The 22992-nt window shown below is 42.2% G+C and overlaps 1 protein-coding gene across 1 annotated transcript; it reads left to right on the top strand.

The window, feature by feature from the left end:
- Positions 1-1118: 1118 nt before the first annotated feature.
- WEE1 (WEE1 G2 checkpoint kinase) lies at positions 1119-22211 on the top strand. Its single transcript, XM_084893484.1, has 11 exons — positions 1119-2042; positions 3457-3662; positions 4371-4434; positions 4576-4748; positions 5183-5304; positions 11584-11730; positions 16656-16751; positions 16846-16931; positions 18867-19037; positions 19129-19274; positions 20887-22211. Exons 1-11 carry the CDS (start codon positions 1437-1439, stop codon positions 21038-21040), a joined length of 1971 nt encoding a protein of 656 aa, XP_084749610.1. The 5' UTR covers positions 1119-1436; the 3' UTR covers positions 21041-22211.
- Positions 22212-22992: the final 781 nt, after the last annotated feature.

The following is a 22992-nucleotide window of genomic DNA, read 5'->3' on the forward strand; positions in this document are numbered from 1 at the left end:
ATGCTCAATCAACTGACCCGCAGTAGCCAGAGCACGAAAAGTGTACTCTAATCAACTGTTATTTAGAATGTAAATTTTGTAGGTTTTTTTTCCCTGGAAGGCAATTTGGCAGTTTATACCATTTGTTCCAGTAATTCTGTTCTAATTATATCCTAAAGAACACACACACACACACACACACACACACACACAAAACAACGTGAGAAGGAACAATATTCACCATGGAGTTATTTTACAATTGAAAAATCAAGAAATGTGTACATGCGACAATAATGTACGCACTGAGTGACATTTTGATGGGAGTACTGGTGGAATTTCCCTCCTTCAAGCGGCATTTAGGTCTGCAGCGGAGCTGGGCCAATGCGTTTTTTGCCAAAACTTGTCCACGTGTTGGCAAAGCCCATGGCCGCGGGGTGGGCGCCGCATTTCGTGCAGGGGCCAACGCTGGTGTTTATGTTTACTCTGGACAAGTCTGGGGGGGAGGGGGCTGCCTGCTGGGTGCTCTCCAATAGCCACCCTGGGGCCACACTGAGGCCCGGAGGCCGCCCCCAACCTGGGGACCTCGCCTCCGAAACTCGCGCTTCCGTCTCCTTGCAGGTTTCGGGGGTCGGGCCTAAGGAAATCAGCGCCAACATTTAGGAAAAGCCCTGAGGCTGCAGTCATTTCCGGCTCTGATCTCATCGGGGGACGTGACTGCCCCCAGCCGCGCCCTCCCCGGCGGCGCCCCAGCGCCACGCCGGCTCCGCGTGCGCTCCGACCCGCAAGGCCCCGCGGCGTGCCGAGGCTCCCGGCCCCTCGTCAGCCCCCGGAGGGAGCGCCGGAGGGGCCGCGAGGAGGCTGAGTTCAGGCCCAGGCGAGCCCGGCTCCACCCGCCCCTCTCGGAGGTGCCGTCTCATTCCGCCCCCTCCCCACCCCCTAGAGCGCCCCGTCGCGGCGTGGCCGTGCCAGCTCCCGGCCGCTCGGCGCGCTCATAGGCTCGCGGGCAGCACCGCCCTGGACGCGCCCTGCGCCGAGCCGGGGCGGAGCCAGTGGGTTGGCGCCAAAATCACGTAACTAGCCCCACCCCCGCGGGCTACGTCGCGCCCTTCTTTTTTTTAAACCCGGGGCTGGGCGGGGATTGGTGGGCTGGGCGGTCACGTGGCTAACGGTCGCGGGAAGCCGCGGAGTCCGAACCCGCGGCTGGACTTGCGGAGACCTGAGCCTGGGCGCTCGGGCCGCCCCGCCGCCGCCGCCGCCGGACAGTCCACGCTGCCGCCGCCGCCGCCCCCACAGCCGCCCGCAGCCCCGAGCGCCCGGGAGCCGCCGCCACGCAGCCCCGCCGCCGCGGCCTCCGGACGCGCCCCGCCGCACGTGGCAGACCCGCCCCCTGGGCAGGCTGCGCCCTGGACTCCGCGAGTCCGGGTCCTCGGGTCCTCCGTGCCGGCCCCCGGGGCGCGATGAGCTTCCTGAGCGGGCAGCGGCCGCCGCCGCCCCGCCGCGCCGGCGCCTCCTGCACCTTGCGGCAGAAGCTCATCTTCTCGCCCTGCAGCGACTGCGAGGAGGAGGAGGAGGAGGAGGAAGAAGAGGAGGAGGAGGGCAGCGGCCATAGCACCGGGGAGGACTCGGCCTTCCAGGAGCCCGACTCGCCGCTGCCGCCCGCGCGGAGCCCCCCAGAGCCCGGGCCGGAGGGCCGCCGCCGCTCGCCCGGCCCGGCGCCCCGAAGCCCCGGGGAGCTGGAGGAGGAGGAGGACATGGGGATGCGCAGCGCCTCCCCGGGCGCGGACGCGTCCGGCAGCCGCGGCGGCGGGGCCGAGGGCGACTCGTGGGAGGAGGAGGGCTTCGGCTCGTCGTCGCCGGTCAAGTCGCCGGCGGGCGCCTACTTCCTGGGCAGCTCCTTGTCGCCGGTGCGCTTCGGCAGCCCGGAGGACGCGTCCCCGCGCGGCTACGGGGAGCGCGGCGGGGCCGGCGAGGCGCCCTGCTCGCCGCTGCGGGAACACCCGGGCACCCCGCCGCACAAGACCTTCCGCAAGCTGCGGCTCTTTGACACGCCGCACACCCCCAAGGTGAGGAGGACGCGGCGGCCCGGGCGCCCCGAGCCCCCCGAGCCCGCGCCGCGCCGCGCCGGCCTTTTAAAAAGGCGGAGGCGCCGCCCGGAGTGGAGCGCGGCGCTGCCCGGCCGGGTTCGGTTACATAACCGCCCGGCCGCACCCCGGCCCCCCCATCCCCGGCTCGCTCTCCTGCGCCACAACAAAAAAAAAAGTTGGCAGCCTTTCTTTTTTTTTTTTGGCCCTGCCCAAAAAAAGTCCGTTAAGATTATATAACTGAACTCCGGGCCTCGTCTGGAACGTCTTCATCTTTCCAAAGGGGCTGGCCCGGTCGGTGCCGTCCAGGTGGCTCCCGATTAAAACGCCCGCCGAATGGGGGGAGTGTGGCGCCCCACACAGTGGTTTGGAAGGATGCTGGAGGGGCGCCGGCCCCGCCACCTGACACCCCGCCCGCCGCTGCCATATGGTGCCTTTTAAACGCTGCGATGATGGGTCCTGTAATTTGGGCGGGCGCCCCGCCAGAGTTGGGTTCAAATAATTGTCATGCGCTTATCGTTTCGTGTCAGGTCACCTTCATGGGGGAAGTTTGAGGTGGAGAGAGAGAGAGACTGCGCTTACAGTGGGATGATGAAAAGGCTGGCCTTCCAGGCGTTCCCAATCCTAAAGACTTGTACCTGAGACAGGGTAGCGTGTGTGAGCTCCTTTCTGGACATTGATGGAGGAAGCGTTTGTTTACACCGTTGGAGGTGTGCAGGGACCACATTTGGTCTTCCTAAATGTGATGAGTTAGGCACGTCCAACTGTTAAAACACACCAGCATGGGGATGGTTGCTTGGACCCTGATGCGCTCCTGTTGTTGATAATGAAGGTGAAGTAGGCGTTCCATACTTGGTTTAAGGGATAAGGAAATGTGCCGATTGCCACTTCTAGAACTGTAGGAGTAACAGCAGATTTTAAAAGGGACACTTCCCGAAATGAAGGCAAGTATCGCATTTGTAAGGATAACGTGGGAAATGGAGCTTTTTAAAGTTAAGTTTCAGTCCCTCGGGAAGAAGAGGTGTGCGTTTGAGCTTGCCTAGGCAAGATGCCTCCGGACGTGAGGGGAGGAGCCCGAGGAGGTGCTTTCAGAGCCATATTTAGTTGGAGGGTGGGAGGGGAGCGGAGCTAGCTCCCCACCGCTTTCTATTTTTAGGTTTATGTTCTTAGAAAGGGCTTGTTAACTGTTGGCCTCTATAGTGAACTTAATTTTAATAATGCATTCATACGCATTAGGGCTCTAGACCTGTTTTCTTGGCTATCTTTTAGAAAAGGTGGTTAGTATCCTTCTAAGGACTCCACAGTTAACCACTTTATTTTGCCTGAAATAAAGGCTTGTGTGTTACTTTGACCCTATAGGACTTGGATCCTAAAAACTTTATTTTTCTTCTCTTAGAGTTTGCTCTCCAAAGCTCGAGGAATTGATTCCGGCTCTGCTAAAATCAGAAGTGGTTCTCTATTCATGGATACAGAAAAATCAGGAAAAAGAGAATTTGACATTCGACAGACTCCACAAGTGAATATTAATCCTTTTACTCCAGATTCGTTGTTACTTCATTCCTCAGGACAGTGTCGTAGAAGAAAGAGAACATACTGGAATGAGTAAGTTATTATTCAATAGTTCGGTTTCCCAATCACCCAGGGTTGGTTTGGTATACTTATTAAATTTGATTTTTAACTAAATGACATGGAAGTTTATGCTCTAAAATTTTTCTCTATTCCTAACACCTAATTCTCAGCAGAGATAGGTGGGAAGTAATCAGCTGTGGAAAGGAATGCCATGAGAAATGAAGGAATAAAAAGTCTTGGTAACTTGTAGGAAATCCACTGGTGTCAAAATGAGGCAAGCAGAGAGAGTTGATTTAAAAAGGCTTTAATTTTTAAGTTCTGGTTAATGAACATATCTCAACAGTGATCACATTTCATCAGCTGACTTGTATCTTGTGATTACAAAATTAAATGCTTTTGTTTTGTTTTGTTTTTAAATATATTTTATTGATTTTTTTACGGAGAGGAAGGGAGAAGGACAGAGCTAGAAACATCGATGAGAGAGAAACATCGCTTAGCTGCCTCCTGCTCGCCTCCCATCGGGAATGTGCCTGCTACCAATGTACATGCCCTTGACCAGAATTGATTGTGGGACCTTCCAGTCCGCAGATCAGTGCTCTATCCACTGAGCCAAATTGGTTTCGGCTGCTTTTCTGTTTTTACGCATTAAAATTTACCATGCACCTACCTATCAGATAAAGTTTTGGATCTCTAGTTGATGTGTCTTTCAGATATGTTCATGAAAAAATACATATTTTTCAGTTCCTGTGGTGAAGACATGGAAGCCAGTGATTATGAATATGAAGATGAAACAAGACCTGCTAAAGTAAATAGCTTCTAATTTTCTTTTTTGTTTCTGAAATGTGATTTTCTGTTTCTTAACAAATTATGATATAGTTTTAAAATTTCACACATTGTACTATCTCTACAGCAAAAAAATCATTTTTATATCATTTTTTTATTACAGAGAATTACAATTACTGAAAGCAATATGAAGTCACGGTATACAACAGAATTCCATGAGCTAGAGAAAATTGGCTCTGGAGAGTTTGGTTCTGTGTTTAAATGTGTGAAGAGGCTGGATGGGTGCATTTATGCCATTAAGCGATCAAAAAAGCCATTGGCCGGCTCTGTTGATGAGTATGTATTAAAAATTTTGTCTTTTGATCTTTTATTTCCTGTGGTGTTACAAACATTAAGGTTTTGTGTGATAAAGCATTGAATTAATTCTCTAACTTTTGAGAAGTTATTATGTGTACCATTAATTCTTGTTGGATTTGGTAAAATAATAAGAGTAGTTGAACCTAACTTAAATTTCTTATTTCTAGTAACATCCATTAAATCACATGGGAGTTTCATCTTTTCTGATTTCTAGGTTCAGTAAGGTTCTTTCTAACTGCCATTCTTTAATGGATGCCTTTGGAAAAATCTGCACAGAGTCTTAACTCTTAAGCAAGTTTTTTAGCATAATGATAGATATAGAAGTCAAGTTTGTTTTATAAAGTTTCAGATAAATTCAGTTTAGACTTGAATGAAAATGGTTTATCATTCTCTTAATCTCTGATTTCTTCTAGGCAGAACGCTTTGAGAGAAGTATATGCTCATGCAGTACTTGGTCAACATTCTCATGTAGTTCGATATTTCTCTGCATGGGCAGAAGATGACCATATGCTCATACAGAATGAGTATTGTAATGGTGAGTAACATAATGGTTCCCTTGCAAATTTGTGAGCTCAAATGAATGAATATTGAGGGAATACTTATTTTTATCTAATGTATATATCTCTTATCTCTTAAAAAATCAAAGATCGGAAGCCTAATGTGCATTTCAAGGGCAAGTAATACCAACCTGATGTTAAATAAATATCTGAAATCCTTCTACCTCAGTAATCTCAGTATTGAACAGTGCAAATTATTTATATGCCACTTACTCAAATTAAACTGATCTTGAGAGGACACTGGTATTGCCATGTAACTTGGTATTCCATGCACCTAGCAGAGTTTGTGTGGGATATAAATAGAACAGGTTCCTTGCATATAGCCCTCCTTTTCCATTTCATTATATGAACTCCTAAAACTGATGTTGGCTACTTATGACTGATTCTTCATTGGTCTAAACTCAGCCATTTGTTCAAGTCATTCTGTAATCTTGCCTCCAATCCCATCTATCAAACCTAGTTTACCATTACGATCAAGATTTTTTTTTCTATTAAGTTGTTCTCTCCCTCTTATCTCCAAAGACAAACAAAATAAGCATGTATGGAGGTTCAACTTAGGAACTGTGTATAGCTTTCCGTTTTAGCAAGTCCTTCAAGGACCACTTTGGGTCTCTCTCTCTCTCTCTCTCTCTCTCTCTCTCTCTCTCTCTCTCTCTCTTTTTTTACAGAGAGGAAAGGAGAGGGACAGACAGCTAGAAACATTGATGAGAGAGAAACATCGACCAGCTGCCTCCTGCACACCCCCTAATGGGGATGTGCCCGCAACCCAGGTACATGCCCTTGACCGGAATCAAACCTGGGACCTTTCAGTCCGCAAACTGATGCTCTATCCACTGAGCCAAACCGGTTTTGGCTGGGTCTCTTTTTTGTTAAACCTTTACCACAATCTCAATTCTCATTGTTATGGCACTTGTTATTAAATATCTGAATCTTTACATACATATAATGGACTTTTATTTCTGTATATATTCTGGGAATATTAGAATTTAGTGAATACTTGAGGTGATAGCAAAGATTTATTTTTATATTATTATTTTTCTTCTTATTTTTTTCCCTTAAACAAGACCAGCCATCTCATAGCTTGTGAATAAGTGGTATAGTAGTGGATCTAGGTTTTCCATATTTAAAAACTGAACAAAACAGAAGTAAAAGATCTGTTAATATCTCATTTCTCATTAGTTCTCTATATTTGAAAGAACTGAGTGTTCAGTATATATCATTGCTACTAGTTTGTTTCACAAAGCTCTTGAAATGTTTATATATGTACCATCAAAATATTTATGTAGTACCCTAGCTGGTTAACTCACTGGTTAGAGCGTCAGCCTGTGAACTGAAGGGTCCTTTGTTCGATTCCTGTCAAGGGCATGTACCTTAGTTGCAGGCTTGATTTCCAGCCTGGGCATGTGCAGGAGGCAATCAAATTGTTGTCTCTCCTTCCTCCTCCCCCCCCCCCCCCCAACCCCATCATTACATGCCCCTTCCACTCGAAAAAAATAAATAAATGGAAGCCCTGAATTAGAGCTTCAGCCTTCCAACTGAAGGTCTAGGGCACATACCTCGGTTGCAGGTTCCTCGGCTCTGGTAGGGAGGTAACCAATAGATGTTTTCCTCTCTTCCCCCCCTCTTCCCTTTCTTGTACTCTCTAGAAATTGAAAAAATATCCTCAGGTGAGGATTAAAAACAACAAAAATTTTTATGTAGCTATCTTCCATGGCCTGTTTCTTAACCTTTTTTCAGTTACTACATTTGAAATAGTACAACTCAACCATAATGTCTTTTCCACTCCTTATTTGCTAGACACTGTCTCCTATTAATTTCTTCCTTCCTGTCACCTTTATTTTTCCTGTCACTTTTTTTTTTTTAATATATTTTATTGATTTTTTTACAGAGAGGAAGGGAGAGAGATAGAGAGCTAGAAACGTCGATGAGAGAGAAACATCGACCAGCTGCCTCTTGCACAACCCCTACCGGGGATGTGCCCGCAACCAAGGTACATGCCCTTGACCGGAACCTGGGACCTTTCAGTCCGCAGACGGATGCTCTACCACTGAGCCAAACCGGTTTCGGCTCCTGTCACCTTTTTGATGTGATTGGTTCCCTTGTGTATTTCAGTGGTAGTCCAGGGACCACAAATTTGTAACAGCTTAGTGAATTACATAGTTGTATAACTCAGATGTGGGAACAAAGACCTTGTCCTATTATAAAGTTAGATAGTAAAATTACCTTTTGAAATAGTTTATTATTTTGGGGCAATATAAAACTTTCAAAAATAATAAAAATCTTTAAAAAGTAAGTAGATCTGTGTGACACAGGGATGCCTTTTCCCCCCCTAATATATTTTTTATTGATTTCATCTAGGAAGGAAGAGGGAGAAAGAGATAGAACATCCATGATGAGAGAATCATGGATCAGCTGCCTTTTGCAAGTCCTCCACTGGGGATCGAGCTCACAAACTGGGCATTTGCCCTTGACCAGAATCGAACCTGGGACCTTTTATTTATTTTTTAAATATATTTTGTTGATTTTTACAGAGAGGAAGGGAGAGGGATAGAGAGTTAGAAACATCAATGAGAGAGAAACATCCATCAGCTGCCTCTTGCACACCCCCTACTGGGGATGTGCCCACAACCAAGGTACATGGAATCGAATCTGGGACCCTTGAGTCCGCAGGCCAACACTCTATCCACTGAGCCAAACCAATCAGAGCAAACGTAGGACCTTTCAGTCCCCAGGCCAATGCTCTATCTACTGAATCAAACCAGCTAGGCAGGGAGGCCTTTTTGTATGGTTGTTTACTCTGCTTAGATGAAAAAAGCTAAGACTATTCTAATACATTTGTGAGCTTTTCTTATCTTTTGTTTTTCCTTTCCACTTACTCCTCTCTCCACTTTTGAAAAGCTTTGAATAGAAATAAGCCTGGTCTTCAGAAAACACATTTTCACAGAGAAAGGATTCTGTTATCATTAATTTGTACATGCTGATTTACTGATATCCTTTATCAGTGACTAAGCTTCCTTGTTATCTCATAGTCATTTGCATTTTAAGTGTTATCTTTAGTGTAGTGATAGATTGAAATACGTGTATAAAAATGTTGCCTGATCAAGTGTAGTATCTGTTCTTATCAGTTTAATAAAAATGTTGCCTGATAGGGGAAGAGAACCTAAAAATCAGATGAATGTTTGGCTCTTCTCACCTCTCTTTCCCTTTTGGCAATGAGATAAAAGGAACTGGTTTAGCTATAGTTGCTATACCCATTAAAAAGAAGCCATACTCTTTCTTATTAAACTTGATCTAGGACTTTAAGTCCCCTTGTCTGACAGGTTTATTTGACCTGTTCCCTTCTAGAACCCCTTTTTACCTTGCAGTTCAAGACTGTTCAGGTTAAGTATGGAGAACCCACTTGAGCCTAAGATATTTAAGTGTGGTGTATTTTTATTTAAAAAACAAATTTGCCATTTGTTATTCATTCTTTTTTTAAAGGGTCTGCATATTTTCAGCTTTTTTTTTTTTTTTTTCTAATATATTTTATTGATTTTTGTACAGAGAGGAAGGGAGAGAGATAGAGAGTTAGAAACATCGATGAGAGAGAGTCATCGATCAGCTGCCTCTTGCACACCCCCTACTGGGGATATGCCCGCAACCAAGGTACATGCCCTTGACCGGAATCGAACCCGGGGCCCTTCAGTCCCCAAGCCGACGCTCTATCCATTGAGCCAAACCGGTCCCGGCTTGTTATTCATTCTTGTTCAAATTGTACAACTTTTGCTCTAGCCAGTTTGGCTCAGTGGAGAGAGCGTCAGCCTGCAGACTGAAGTGTCCCGGGTTCGATTTTGATCAAGGGCACATGCCTTGGTTGCAGGCTCAGTCCCCAGGGTGGGGCATGCGTAGGCATCAAATCAAGATCAATGATTCTCTCTCATTGTCCATGTTTCTGTCTTTCTCTCTTCCTCTCTGAAATATATATATATATATACATATACAAACACACACACACACACACACACACACACACACACACATATATATATATATATATATATATATATATATTTAAAAAGCATTATACAACTTAGTTTCCTAATACTTCATTGACTTTTCTGATATTATTATCCTGGCTTTGATTTTATTATTTCTAATTAAGCTTTAAAAAGAAGTGGTGGGCCCGGCCAGAGTGGCTCAGTAGGTTGAGCATTGTCCTGTGCACTAAAAAGGTTACCAGTTTGATTCCCAGTCAGGACACATACCTGGGTTGCAGGTTTGATTCCTTGGGGAATTAACAGAAGATGACTGATTGATGTGTTCTGACCAGGAATTGAACCATGACCCCCTAGGTCGATGCTCAACCATTGAGCCACACTGGCAGGACCCACTGGTTTTTACCTATAAAATGTATAGATAGTTATCAAATGTGTGGAAAAAAAGGTATTCTCATACAATAATGATGGGATTATAAGTTGGTACAGCTTTCTCTATGGGGACTGTGTGTGTGTGTGTGTGTGTATACATGCATGTGTAATCACCCCATTCATGTAGGCCATGCTCATAGACTTTAAGTACTAGCTATTTTAAAATCAGAAATTGAGTGTATTCTTTCTTTTTTTAAAAAAATTTTATTTATTGATTTTAGAGAGAAGGGAAGCAGGGAGAGAGAGAAACATCGATTTGTTGTTCCACTTATTTATGCACTCATTGTTTCGAACCTGAAACATTGCCATATCTGGAGGATAATTTAACCAATTGAACTATGCAGCCAGATACTGTTATTTCTTTTAACTTTCAGAGGCAAGTCTTGGCACTGATGGTATGAATATCATTCTTAGGTTTTTTTTGCAGAAGTTAAGCAGAAATAGCCCTATTAGCTATAGAAACTTAATCTATTGAATATACAATATGTAATAATAATAAAAGTGTAATATGCATATCGACCAAACAGCCGAACAGCAGAACAGCCATCTGGATGACCATGCTATGACACCCACTGGTGCCAGGCCAGCCAAGGCGGATGCAGAGCAATTGGATGGAGCCTGGCCATTGCCCCATAATCACCTGCAGAGAGAGGCCCAGGCCAACAACGGGCGGGCTGCAGCAGGTGGACAGGGCCTCCCTCTGCAGGGCTATCCATCACAGGGCTCCCCGACTGTGAGAGGGCACCAGCCTGGCTAAGGGATCTCCCCACCCCCATCAGTGCATGAATTTCATGTACTGGGCCTCTAGTATGTAATAAAATAGTATTACACATACTATGCATGCATATTTTACATTGTACATACCCTTTGACCCAACAGTAGTTTTCTAGGAGATATACTAGATATGTATAAAATGATCAATGTGTACAGAATTATTCCTTAGGCCATAGTATATATATATTAGCAAAAGCTTAGAAGCTATTTTTAAATGTCCATCAAATAGGGGATTGGTTAATGCATTACCATTCAGTTATACAGTGAATTTGATAGAAACACTGTAAATGTTTGATGATGAACTATCTTCAAGATAAAATGTGCCTGGCCTCAGTGACTTAGTGGTTGAGTGTTGACCTATGAACCAGGAGGTCACGGTTCGATTCCTGGTTGAGACACATGCCTGGGTCATGGGCTCGATCCCCAGTAGGAAGAGTGAGGAGGCACCCTTTCAATGATTCTCACCATTGATGTTCCTATCTCTCTCTCCCTTCCTCTCTGAAGTCAGTAAAAATAGTGAAAATGGCCGAAACCAGTTTGGCTCAGCGGTAGAGCATTGGTCTGTGGACTGAAAGGTCCCCGGTTCGATTCCGGTCAAGGGCATGTACATTGGTTGCAGGCACATCCCCAGTGGGGGGTGTGCAAGAGGCAGCTGGCCGATGTTTCTCTCTCATTGACGTTTCTAGCTCTCTCTCTCTCTCCCTTCCGCTCTGTAAAAAATCAATAAAATATATTTTAAAAAAAATAGTGAAAATGTATTATCATTTGTATAAAAAGGAGTTGAAAAGAATGCACAAGAAACTGATAATATTGATTTACTCTGAGGGAAAAGAACCAGGTGGGATGCTTGGGTATATGGATATCCTAGAGACTACATTATATTTTGTATCCATGTGAGTGTATTAGCTATAGAAAGAATAAATAAAATTTTTATTTCACAAGCAGATTGAAGGGAATAGGTCCTATAACATGTCATTTTCTTGGTTAACTTTGTGGTTATTCAGGAAAGATATAAGAAGAAAAATAATATTTTAGAAAAAAGAAAATGCTAATTTTTTTTATGTGTGTGTTTATTAGGTGGAAGTTTAGCTGATGCCATAAGTATAAACTATAGAAGCATGCGTTACTTTATAGAAGCAGAGCTGAAGGATCTCCTTTTGCAAGTTGGCCGGGGCTTGAGATATATTCATTCGATGTCTTTGGTTCACATGGATATAAAGCCTAGTAAGTATTACACATCCTCTGACCTGTGTTCTGTAGGATTATAGAGAATAAGTGACTTTGTTAAACAGTATGAAAACAGATGTATCTTAATGTGTTTTTTTCATTATTATTTTTAAAGACTCTTGGGCAACTTATTTTTGTGGTTTGGTTTGGTTTGATTAATCCTCATCTGAAGATATATTTTTGATTGATTTTTAAAAAGATAAATACTTTTCTTTATTTCAGAGAGATAGAAACATTTATGATGAGAGAGAATCATTGATGGGCTGCCTCCTGCACACCCGATACAGGGGATCAAGGCCCTGATTAAAAAACGAGACCTCCTAGTTCATAGGTTGATGCTCAGCCACTTCAGCTGGGCTCCATTGACTTTTTTCCCTTTTTTTCTGGTACAAACGAGAAGACCTAGAGAAATTCAAAAAGAGCTGTAAGCACTTCCATTGACTTTTTTTTAGAGTGGAAGGCAGGGGAATAGAGAGAGAAAAACCATTGATGTGAGAGAAACACATCGATTGGTTGCCTCCTGCACACTCCTGAGCTGGAGATCAAGCCTGCAACCCTTAACTGGTATTAAACCCAAGATCCTTCAGTCCATGGGCTGAGCTCTAACCACTGAGCAATCAGCTAAGGCAGTACCTTATTTTTTAAAAATTTTTTTTATTGACACACCTTAATCACCCACAGTCCAGTTTTCATTCGAGTTCACTCTTTTAAAAAAAAAAAAATATATAATTGATATTTTATAGAGAGGAGGAAGGGAGAGAGATAGAGAGCTAGAAACGTCGATGAGAGAGAAACATCGACCAGCTGCCTCTTGCACACCCCCTACTGGGGATGTGCCCGCAACCAATGTACATGCCCCTGACCGGAATCGAACCTGGGACCTTTCAATCTGCAAACCGACGTTCTACCACTGAGCCAAACCGGTTTCGGCAGTGCCTTATTTTTTGATGTAGTTGTAAATGAAATTGTTTTCTTAGTTACATTTTATGATAGTTCAATATTGGTGTATAAAACATACAACTAGTCCTAGCTGGTTTGGCTCAGTGGATAGAGCGTTGGTCTGTGGACTGAATGGTCCTGGGTTTGATTTCAATCAAGGACAATCCTGCAGTTGGTGGCTTAATCCCCAGTTAGGGGGTGTGCAGGAAGCAGCAGATCAGTGATTCTCTCTCATCATTGATGTTTCTATCTCTCCTTTTCTGTTCCTCTCTGAAATCAATAAAAAGACCCCACAATTTCTGGACATAATTTTATAGTAGTTTTTTGGAATTTTTAGGGTACTCTATGTACAGTATGTTATCTGTAAATAATGAGTCTTCTTCCTTGTCTGATTTTTATTTCTTCTTGTTATGGCTAGGACTTCCAAATACTATGTTAAATAAGAGTGGTAAAAGTGGACATCCCCAATTTGTTCCTCATCTTAAGAGAAATGCTTTTAGTTTTTGCCAGTTGAGTATGATGTTGGCTGTGGGTTTGTCATAGATGGCCTTTATTATGTTGCGGTATGCTCCCTGATTTTCCATTATGCTTTATCATGAATGGGTGCTAGATTTTGTCAAATGGTTTTTCTGTATCAATGATTCTTTCATTTTTATCCTTCATGTTGTTATGTTAATTGATTTGCAGATATTTTTTGCACTCCAGGAATAAATTCATTTTGGGCATTAAAAAAAAAAAAGAAGATTTTATTGATTTTTTTACAGAGAGGAAGGGAGAAAGAAAGAGAGATAGAAACATCAATAAGAGAGAAACATTGATCAGGTGCCTCCTGCACTTTCCCCAATGGGGATATGTCCGGAACCAAGGTACATGCCCTTGACCGGAATCAAACCTGGGACCCTTTAGTCCGCAGGCGGACGCTTTATCCACTGAGCCAAACCAATTAGGGCTGGGCATGTTTTTTTGACTTATTTTTTTGTGTTTGTCTCTGAGTATTAGGTAGATCTGCTGTGTTTTACAGTGGCACAATAGTGGTCTTATGTAGTAGGTGTCTTGTGGGGCTCAGTGGCACAATCTCTCGTGTGGAATATGCAAACCTTCCTGTTGTAGTTGAGTCTTGAATGCCCTCAGGTTGACAGTGAGGATTGACCCCAACCACAGTGTATGAGCTGTTGTGTTGGAAGCTGTAGTACCATGCCGCAGCTGCTTCCCCCAACAGAATTGGCCCAGCAGGGTCTGATGCCTGTCGGGATCTCCTTTTGGGTGTGCCACTTCTGTGGCTAGTTAAGTCATGCTCTGGTGTGGTCTGAAGCCCACCATTGGTTATGTTGGTTCTGGGTCCACTTGGGAGAAACTCTAATGCAGGTGCATGTTCGACGCTGCCTGTGATTGGCTTTGGGCTACCTATCTGGAGCTACTAAGCAGTCTGCAGTTTATGACTGTCTTGCCTGGGTCTGAGTGCACGTGCAAGGAGCCAAGTTGTATACAAAGGTTAGCTTGGCTTCCACCAGCTCAGAGCCTGAGTAGATCAGTAATAGGCCATGGGCAGTTTGTTATGCAGCCTCTGAAGTTGCCCGGGCTTCCTTGAGAGCCTTCTGAAGAAAGTCTTAACCCAAGTTCTTTTTTTTTTTTTTAAATATATTTTATTGATTTTTTACAGAGAGGAAGGGAGAGAGATAGAGAGCTAGAAACATCGATGAGAGAGAAACATTGACCAGCCGCCTCCTGCACACCCCCTACTGGGGATGTGCCCTCAACCAACATACATGCCCCTGACCGGAATCGAACCTGGGACCTTTCAGTCTGCAGACCGACGCTCTACCACTGAGCCAAACCAGTTTCGGCTTAACCCAAGTTCTTAACAATTGATTTGTCCAAACTACTGTTTTTTTCAGGAACATGTATTACATCTGGTTATATCCATTGTCTTTTAGGATTTACCTTCTACTTCTAAAAATAGTAGTATAGACCTTGTTTTACAAGATGTTCTTCTGGGTGAATTTGGTTGCTCCCTTGAAACATTTAGTTTATTCCTTTCTCCCTTGTATTTCCTATAATTTTGAAACTATAACTAAAAGGTTGATGGATTCATGTTAAACATTTTAGGATGGGTGTTTTTATTTTTATTTATTTATTTATTTTTAATATATATTTTACTGATTTTTTACAGAGAAGAAGAGAGAGGGATAGAGAGTTAGAAACATCAATGAGAGAGAATCATCCATCAGCTGCCTCTTGCCCCCCCCCCCACATGGGATGTGCCCACAACCAAGGTACATGCCTTTGACCAGAATCGAACTGGGACCTTTCAGTCCGCAGGCCGATGCTCCAAACTGGTTTTGGCTAGGATAGGTGTTTTTTTATTTTTTTGTTTTTTTAATATATATTGATTTTTTACAGAGAGGAAGAGAGAGGGATAGAGAGTTAGAAACATCAATGAGAGAGAATCATCGATCAGCTGCCTTTTGCATACCCCCCACTGGGGATGCGCCCGCAACCAAGGTATATGCCCTTGACCGGAATCGAACCTGGGACCTTTCAGTCTGCAGGCCGACGCTCTATCCACTGAGCCAAACCGGTTTTGGCTAGGATAGGTGTTTTTAAGTTGAATTTAATGCGTTGTTTTTTTTACCCTATGGAAATGTGTATGATCAATGGGAATTTAAGTTGTTTTACACATTTTTAAAAAATTCTCACCTGAGGATATTTTTTCCATTGCCTTTTTTTTTTTTTAAGAGTGAGTAGGAGCCCGAATGAAATAGAGAGGTACAGTAAGAGAGAAACATGGGTGTGAGAGAGATACATCGATTGGTTGCCTCCCACATGAACCCCAACCTGGGCTAGGGATTGAACCTACAATCCAGGTATGGGCCCTTGACAGGGAAATCAAACCCACGGCCCTTCAATGTGCAGGCTGATTGTCTAACCACTAGTCAGGGCCACAATAAGAGTATGTGAAGAATTTGCCTGTACATTAACAATGCACTTAAATATTAATTTTTTAAAAAGAAAATATATTTGGGCTGAAGGCAATAAATGTGAATTATAAAAGTTCCTTATACTCACTCATCTTGTATTGTGTCAAATATAGTAGATCCTTATGTTGTAAGTACAAAAGTTAAAAATAAGTTTTAAAATTTCAAATTCACAAATACCGCCACAAATAAGTTGTCCTATAAATAAAGCAAAACTGGAAAGATGATTCCAGTGAATATAACATAAGTTTAGTACTATATTGATAAAACTATTAAAATGGGATCTGTTGCTAAAATTTATGTTAATCATGAGCTTACTCAAATTTGAAGATAAAAAAGTTTGTTTAGCTAAGATAGTGAATCCCACAAAGCTACATTGGGTAAAGATGCTGTGGGATCAGCCAAACTCAATAGATATGTGACTCATTCTTTTCATACCAGCTTTGTAGCATGAGATTAAAATTTGTGCTTTGGCAGCATTACAAATTACTATATTACTGCCATTTGTATGGTTTCCAAGTAATTAAAACTGTTGAAGATCGCCCTTACTGGTTTGGCTCAGTGGATAGAGCATCGGCCTGTGGACGGAAGGGTCCCAGATTTGAGTCCGGTCAAGGGCATGCACCTTGGTTGCGGGCACATCCCCAGTAGGGAATGTGCAGGAGGCAGCTGATTGATGTTTCAAGTCTCTATCCCTCTCCCTTCCTCTCTGCAAAAAATCAATATAATATATTTAAAAATAAATAATTAATTAAAAAACTGCTGAATTCAATGTGTAGATGTGAAGGGACTAATTATAGTGGTTTTTAATTGTTCAAGGATCAGAGCTAGGCCAGAAAATAAAGCCCCAGTTCCCATCCGAGACTGTTATTTCATAGTGTTTGGTGTAGAGCATATAAGAATCTATATATTTAAAAGCTTTCTGGATGATTCTGATGTATGCTTGTTCATGAACTTTGGTCATACTATTAATAATTAATGTGGCTTATATAAATAACTGTTTGACAGGTAATATTTTCATATCTCGAACCTCAATCCCAAATGCTTCCTCTGAAGATGGAGATGAAGATGAATGGATATCTAACAAAGTTATCTTTAAAATAGGTAAGAAAGAAAGATAACCAGATTATTACCATAAAATAAAGAGAGGAGCTATTGTGTTTTAACTCTTGACTGTATTTTTTTTCAATACTTCTAGGTGATCTTGGGCATGTAACAAGAATATCTAGTCCACAAGTTGAAGAGGGTGATAGCCGTTTTCTTGCAAATGAAGTTTTACAGGAGGTAATTTTTCTCCTTTAATAATGCAATTTATTTTGCAACATTTAGCATTTGATAGAAGAATATAAATGCAGATGTATTAAAATTTTAAGCTAGTAACTAGTAGAATAATAACAACAAAATAGAAAGTCTAAACTATAAGTTGGGGTATTGAACTTATTAGCAAGTCAGTAAAGGCAAGTTTATAATATTCAATATGGTAGAGTTGTGATAAAAGAGAAGTTTCCATACACTACTGGTAGAACTTTAAAATGGCACAGCATTTTTGGAGAGTTAAATATTAGTATCTATCAATTTATAAAAATCAAGTACCTTTTCATCCAGAATTTTCATTTCTCAGAGTCTCCTACAGGAATTTTCCTATTCAAACAAATCAAGAAAATGTGAAATAAGTAGCAGCACAGGAATGATTAAGTAAATTAAGGTTGATAGTTAGTAGTACTGTTTCAAAAGTGTGATGAAATATTTCTCAATAAGACTTGAATGGAAGTAGAACAAATAAATTATTATCATAGTTCTTTTTACGTATATTTGTCTTTTACTTATTTCTAACTTGTCATGTACGTACTAGAGGCCCAGTGCACAAAATTCGTGCACCTGGGGCAGCGGGAGGGTGTCCTTTAGCTCAGCCTGCACCCTCTTCAATCTGGGAAATCCCTCTCACAATCCAGGACTGCTGGTTCCCTGCCTGCCTTCCTGATTGCCCCTGCCTGCCTTCCTGATTGCCCCTAACTGCTTCTACTTGCCAGCCTGATCACTCCCTAACCACTCCCTTGCCAGCCTGATTGTTGCCCAACTGCTCCCCTGCCAGCCTTTTTGCCCCTAACTGCCCTCCCCTGTGGGCCTGGTCACCCCTAACTGCCCTCCCCTGCAGGCTTGATAGCTCCCAACTGCCCTCCCTTGCAGGGCTTGCCCCTCCCAACTGCCCTACCCTGCTGGCCATATTATGGTGGCCATCTTGTGTCCACATGGGGGCAGGATCTTTGACCACATGGGGGTAGCCATCTTGTATGTTGGAGTGATGGTCAATTTGCATATTATTCCTTTATTAGATAGGATAGAGGTCTGGTGCATGGATGGAGATAGCTGGTTTACCCTGAAGGGTGTCCTGGATCAGGGTGGGGGGTCCATTGAGGTTGGGCAGCCTGAGCGAGGGGCCTATGGTGGTTTACAGGCCAGCCACGCCCACGCCCCTCCCCCTCCCCCTCGGTGACCCAAGCAGAGGCCCTGGTATCTGGGATTTATTTATTTTCTACAATTGAAACTTGGTAGCCTTATGCAGGGGCCAAGGCAGGCCAGGGTGTGCGGAAAGCTTGGCTTCCTCCATTGCTGGGGCAACCCTAGCCTCGTGCTCTCTCCAGCTCCGTGGCTGCCGCCATTTTTGTTGGGATTTATTTATCTTCTATCATTGAAACTTTGTAGCATTGAGTGGAGTCCTGGGCTGGCAAGGCAGGTGGAAAGCTTGGATATCTCCATTGCTGGGGTAACCCAAGCCTCCCTCCTGCTTTCTCTGTGGCCATAGCCATCTTGGGTTAATTTACATACTTGCTCCTGATTGGCTTGTGGGCGTGGCTTGTGAGTGTCATGGAGGTATGGTCAATTTGCATGTTACTCTTTTATTAGATAGGAGGATGTTTTCTGTTTTCACTTGAATGCTCCTAGAGGGATAGGAGTTTCTTCTGAGATTTGAATTAGGCTAATGACAGGAGAAATTCGCTTTTATAAATGTTTTTACCAACCCCTCCACCTTTAACATTAATATTACTTTGCAATTAGAATAATTTCTCCAAATTTACTTGTTCTCTGAATAGGTTCTAAACTTAAATGTGGCATTGAACATTGTAATTTAGTCCTGCTTTTCACCTAGATCATTATGAGGTATAATCTTATTTTGAGAATTTTTATATTTCCTTAAAAATTATTTATTTTATTTTACAGAACTATTCCCATCTACCAAAAGCAGATATTTTTGCCCTTGCCCTCACAGTGGTATGTGCTGCTGGTGCTGAACCTCTCCCCAGAAATGGAGACCAGTGGCATGAAATCAGACAGGGTAGATTACCACGGATTCCACAAGTGCTTTCCCAAGAATTTACAGAGTTGCTAAAAGTGAGTATTTTTTATATGAAGCACTTTACTGACATGGTTTAACATTTTATTAAATCACATGTTTTTACCTTAATTTTATTTCTCTTTCAAGGTTATGATTCATCCAGATCCAGAGAGAAGACCTTCAGCAGCGGCACTGGTAAAGCATTCAATATTGCTGTCTGCTTCTAGAAAAAGCGCAGAACAATTACGAATAGAATTGAATGCTGAAAAGTTCAAAAATTCACTTTTGCAGAAGTAAGTGAGGGTTTTTTTGTTTTGTTTTGTTTTTACTTTTTTGTGTTCATTAATTCACAATTTTAGTAAGATGATAAAGGCTTTCTGTCAGTGTGAAATATAGTGATTTGGCACGTTATATAATTAAAAGTTGGGGAACTTCTGCCTTAAATAAGTTACTTAACCTATAAATTTGTGTTGTTTCTAGACTTTGAAATTAATGGGCTTCAAGTTTTTAAGACTAGCATACATTTGCAAGTGGTGATAATCCCCAAGCCCCAAATCATAGCAAAAGCTAAGTGAGCCTATACCCTCTCCAAAGTCTCAGCATCAATGAATATTCCTTGAAACTTTCCGTTGTACTAATTTTTATGAAATTAATGTCAATTAGGTTAGTAGGTGGTTCTCATATTTGATGTGAATGACCTTTAACATTTCAAAACTGATTGGAATGATTCTAATGCATTTGCTTTATTGCTACCATTTTGATTCTAAGCTAATCTGACTTGAAATATGAAAAGGTTTATTTGCCACTAGTTTGATAGATAATTGTTCATAGAAATAGGAAGTAGCATTTTTCTTTCATCTCTGTTATGTAAAGATATTTCACAATTACAGAGTTCTATTTGAAGTTTTTATTAAAACCCAGACATGGAGGGAAGCTGAGGGAGGGTGAGTGGATGGGAGGCAGTCAGTCAAAGACCTTGTATGCAAATATGCATAACCCATGGGTGCAGACAGTGGGTGGTGAGGGCCTGGGGTGGAGGACAGGGATCGGTTGGAGGGGGTTGATGGAGGAGAAAGAGGGCATATGTAATACTTTAACAATAAATATTTAAATGAAACAAAACAAAACTAGTCATGCCCAGATGGTATGGATCAGTTGGTTAAGTTTTATTCCATGCACCAGGACGTCACTGGTCAGGGCACATGCCCAGGTTGTAGGCTCAACCCCCTGTAGGGCATGTGTATAGGAGGCAGCTGATCAATGTTTCTATCTCTCCCTCTCCCTCTCTCTGAAATCAATAAAAACATATTAAAAACACACACACACAGAAGTCATTAGTAGTGTCTTTATTACTTTGTACCTAAGTATATTTGATATATATACAAAAAGTTTTTGTTTTTAAATAGCTGGAGCCATACTCATTGGTTCTTCTTCTTTTTTTTTTTTTTTTTTAATATATTTTATTGATTTTTTTTACAGAGAGGAAGAGAGAGGGACAGAGAGTTAGAAACATCGATGAGAGAGAATCACCGATCAGCTGCCTCTTGCACACCCCCTACTGGGGATGTGCCCGCAACCAAGGTACATGCCCTTGACCAGAATCGAACCTGGGACCCTTCAGTCCGCAGGCCAACGCTCTATCCACTGAGCCAAATCGGTTTTGGCTATATATACGACATTTTAATTCTGATAGTCCAAAATAAGATTATTTTGTAAATTTAAGTTGTTTGAGCAGAAGCTAAAGTTGCATAGTGTGTTTTTCCTCTTCTCAATTGCATGTTAGAATAATGATAACATGCAAAGATATTCCAGCTGATAATATAGTTTGTGTTTGGCCTCTTAGGATCTCTAATTTGGATTAACACAGTAGGTGAAAAGTCTTGTTTTCTATTTTTGTGTTTGTAGAGAACTCAAGAAAGCCCAGATGGCAAAAGCTGCAGCTGAGGAAAGAGCACTCTTCACTGACCGGATGGCCACTCGGTCCACCACGCAGAGTAATAGAACATCTCGACTTATTGGAAAGAAAATGAATCGCTCTGTCAGCCTTACCATATACTGAACTACTTATTTCCCACCTCCCCCAAAAAACTGTGACAAGAGGAAGTTAAAGCTAGGTTGAAATCACTGCTAGAATCCAGTTTGCAATGACTTAAAATGGATGTCAGTAGTTTTACTGAAATACTTTTTAGGACTTTTATTTGTGAATTACAGTTAAAAGCTGTATTTTGACCAGTGCTCTATCAGGCTTTCATTAGTTGATCAGTTTGTCTTCTCTAGGATGTCAGTCATTGTTGGATGTTACCATCAGCCTTTCCAGGGTGAACCACTACGGTGGTGTGCTGCTGATAGTTTGCATTGTGATAAAAGGTATCCTTCCCTGTAGTGACTTGTAAAAAAGGACCAAGGGCTTTATTACAAACATTCTCCCTTTGAAAAGAGAAATAGTAAGAGAATCAGTTACTACTCAGCCTTCAATGTACCTGTGTGTCAGTCATATTTCTTTTTTTTAATTGTGAATTATATTTGTATATCCAACTGGGAGCACTTTTGGGCACTGTATGAGCCATGGAATAGTTCTGTGGAAGTATTGCCTTGTGAATTTGCTGCTATTTTAGTTTTGTCTTTGCTGTAAATTGTAGCATTAAACAATCATTGTTGTTAATAGGCTTTTTTTAAAAAAACAATTATGTGAAATACATAGCTGCTCTTGATGAAAAGCAGCTTATTTGCCTTTTTTCCCTTCGAACTTTGAAGCTAGTGCATTGGAGAAATGCATCCTTTCCCCCCTTTGGAATGCTGTATTAATGTAGTATAATTATTGCTGGTTTTGTAATTTTTTCTGATAATCCCCTTCCCTGAATTTTTAAAAAATCTTTCCTCTCACCACCTAAGTTTGTACTTGATTGTATTGTTAGTCTGTTTTTAACTGTTTTGCCCAGTTTCCCTTCAACATTGGTGTATATAAACTAATCTTGGTGATACTGTACATAGCTGTTTGAAATGCCAGAATGACTTCTGACTATACCAAGCTTTTCATAAAATATATTTTATCTGTAATTAGCCACTTGACTAATAGTACTGGCTAATAGATATTGAAAAAATTTTGTTTATTGTTTATTTTCCTATTGATTTTGGTTTAAGACTTGTTTGCACTTGTCTGTTTGACTTGTGTATTATTAACATTGTTTGGCATATTAAAAGTCACTCTGAGCTTACCTTAATTGTTTAAATCTTTGTGATGCCTGTTTTCTGTTATCTCCATTATATAGAGAGTACTAAAGGCAGAGGATGTATTTTTTTTTTAATTGATGATTTTTTACAGAGAGGGATAGAGAGTTAGAAACATCGGTGAGAGAAACGTCTATCAGCTGCCTCTTGCACACCCCCTACTAGGGATGTGCCCGCAACCCAGGTACATGCCCTTGACCGGAATCAAACCTGGGACCCACAGGCTGATGCTCCATCCACTGAGCCAAATTGGTTTTGGCAATCCTTGTGTTTTTTAAACAGTATTTTAAAAAATATTTTTATTTCAGAGAGGAAGGGAGAGGAAGAGTTAGACACATCAATGATGAGAAAGAATCATCAATTGGCTGCCTCCTGCATGTCCCTCCCACTGGAGATCGAGCCCGAAACCTGGGCATGTGCCCCTGAACAGAATCGAACGTGGGGCTCTTCAGTCCTCAGGCTGACGCTCTATCCACTGAGCCAAACCAGCCAGGGCTGAAGAGTATTATTTTTTTTAATTAAATTATCTGAAAGTTTTTTGTTTTTTAATTTTATAATTTTATTGATTTCAGAGGAATGGAGAGAGAGAGAGACATAAATGAGAGAGAATCTTGGATCAGCTGCCTCTTGCACGCCCTCTACTGGGGATGGAGCCTGAAATCCAGGCATGTGCCCTTGACTGTAATTGAGCCTGGGACCCTTCAATCTACAGGCCAACACTATCCACTGAGCCAAACCAGCTAGGGCAAGATCCTTGTGTTTTTTGAACTTAGGTACATAATT

Source organism: Pipistrellus hanaki (assembly GCF_964339955.1).
Source record: "Pipistrellus hanaki genome assembly, chromosome: 9".
Lineage (NCBI taxonomy): Eukaryota > Metazoa > Chordata > Mammalia > Chiroptera > Vespertilionidae > Pipistrellus > Pipistrellus hanaki.

Coding starts and splice junctions, on each gene's coding strand:
- WEE1 (XM_084893484.1), top strand. CDS start 1,437: ATGAGCTTCCTGAGCGGGCAGCGGCCGCCGCCGCCCCGCCGCGCCGGC. Junction 3,663..4,370: donor AAGAGAACATACTGGAATGA/GTAAGTTATTAT, acceptor CATATTTTTCAG/TTCCTGTGGTGAAGACATGG. Junction 16,932..18,866: donor CAAATGAAGTTTTACAGGAG/GTAATTTTTCTC, acceptor TTTATTTTACAG/AACTATTCCCATCTACCAAA.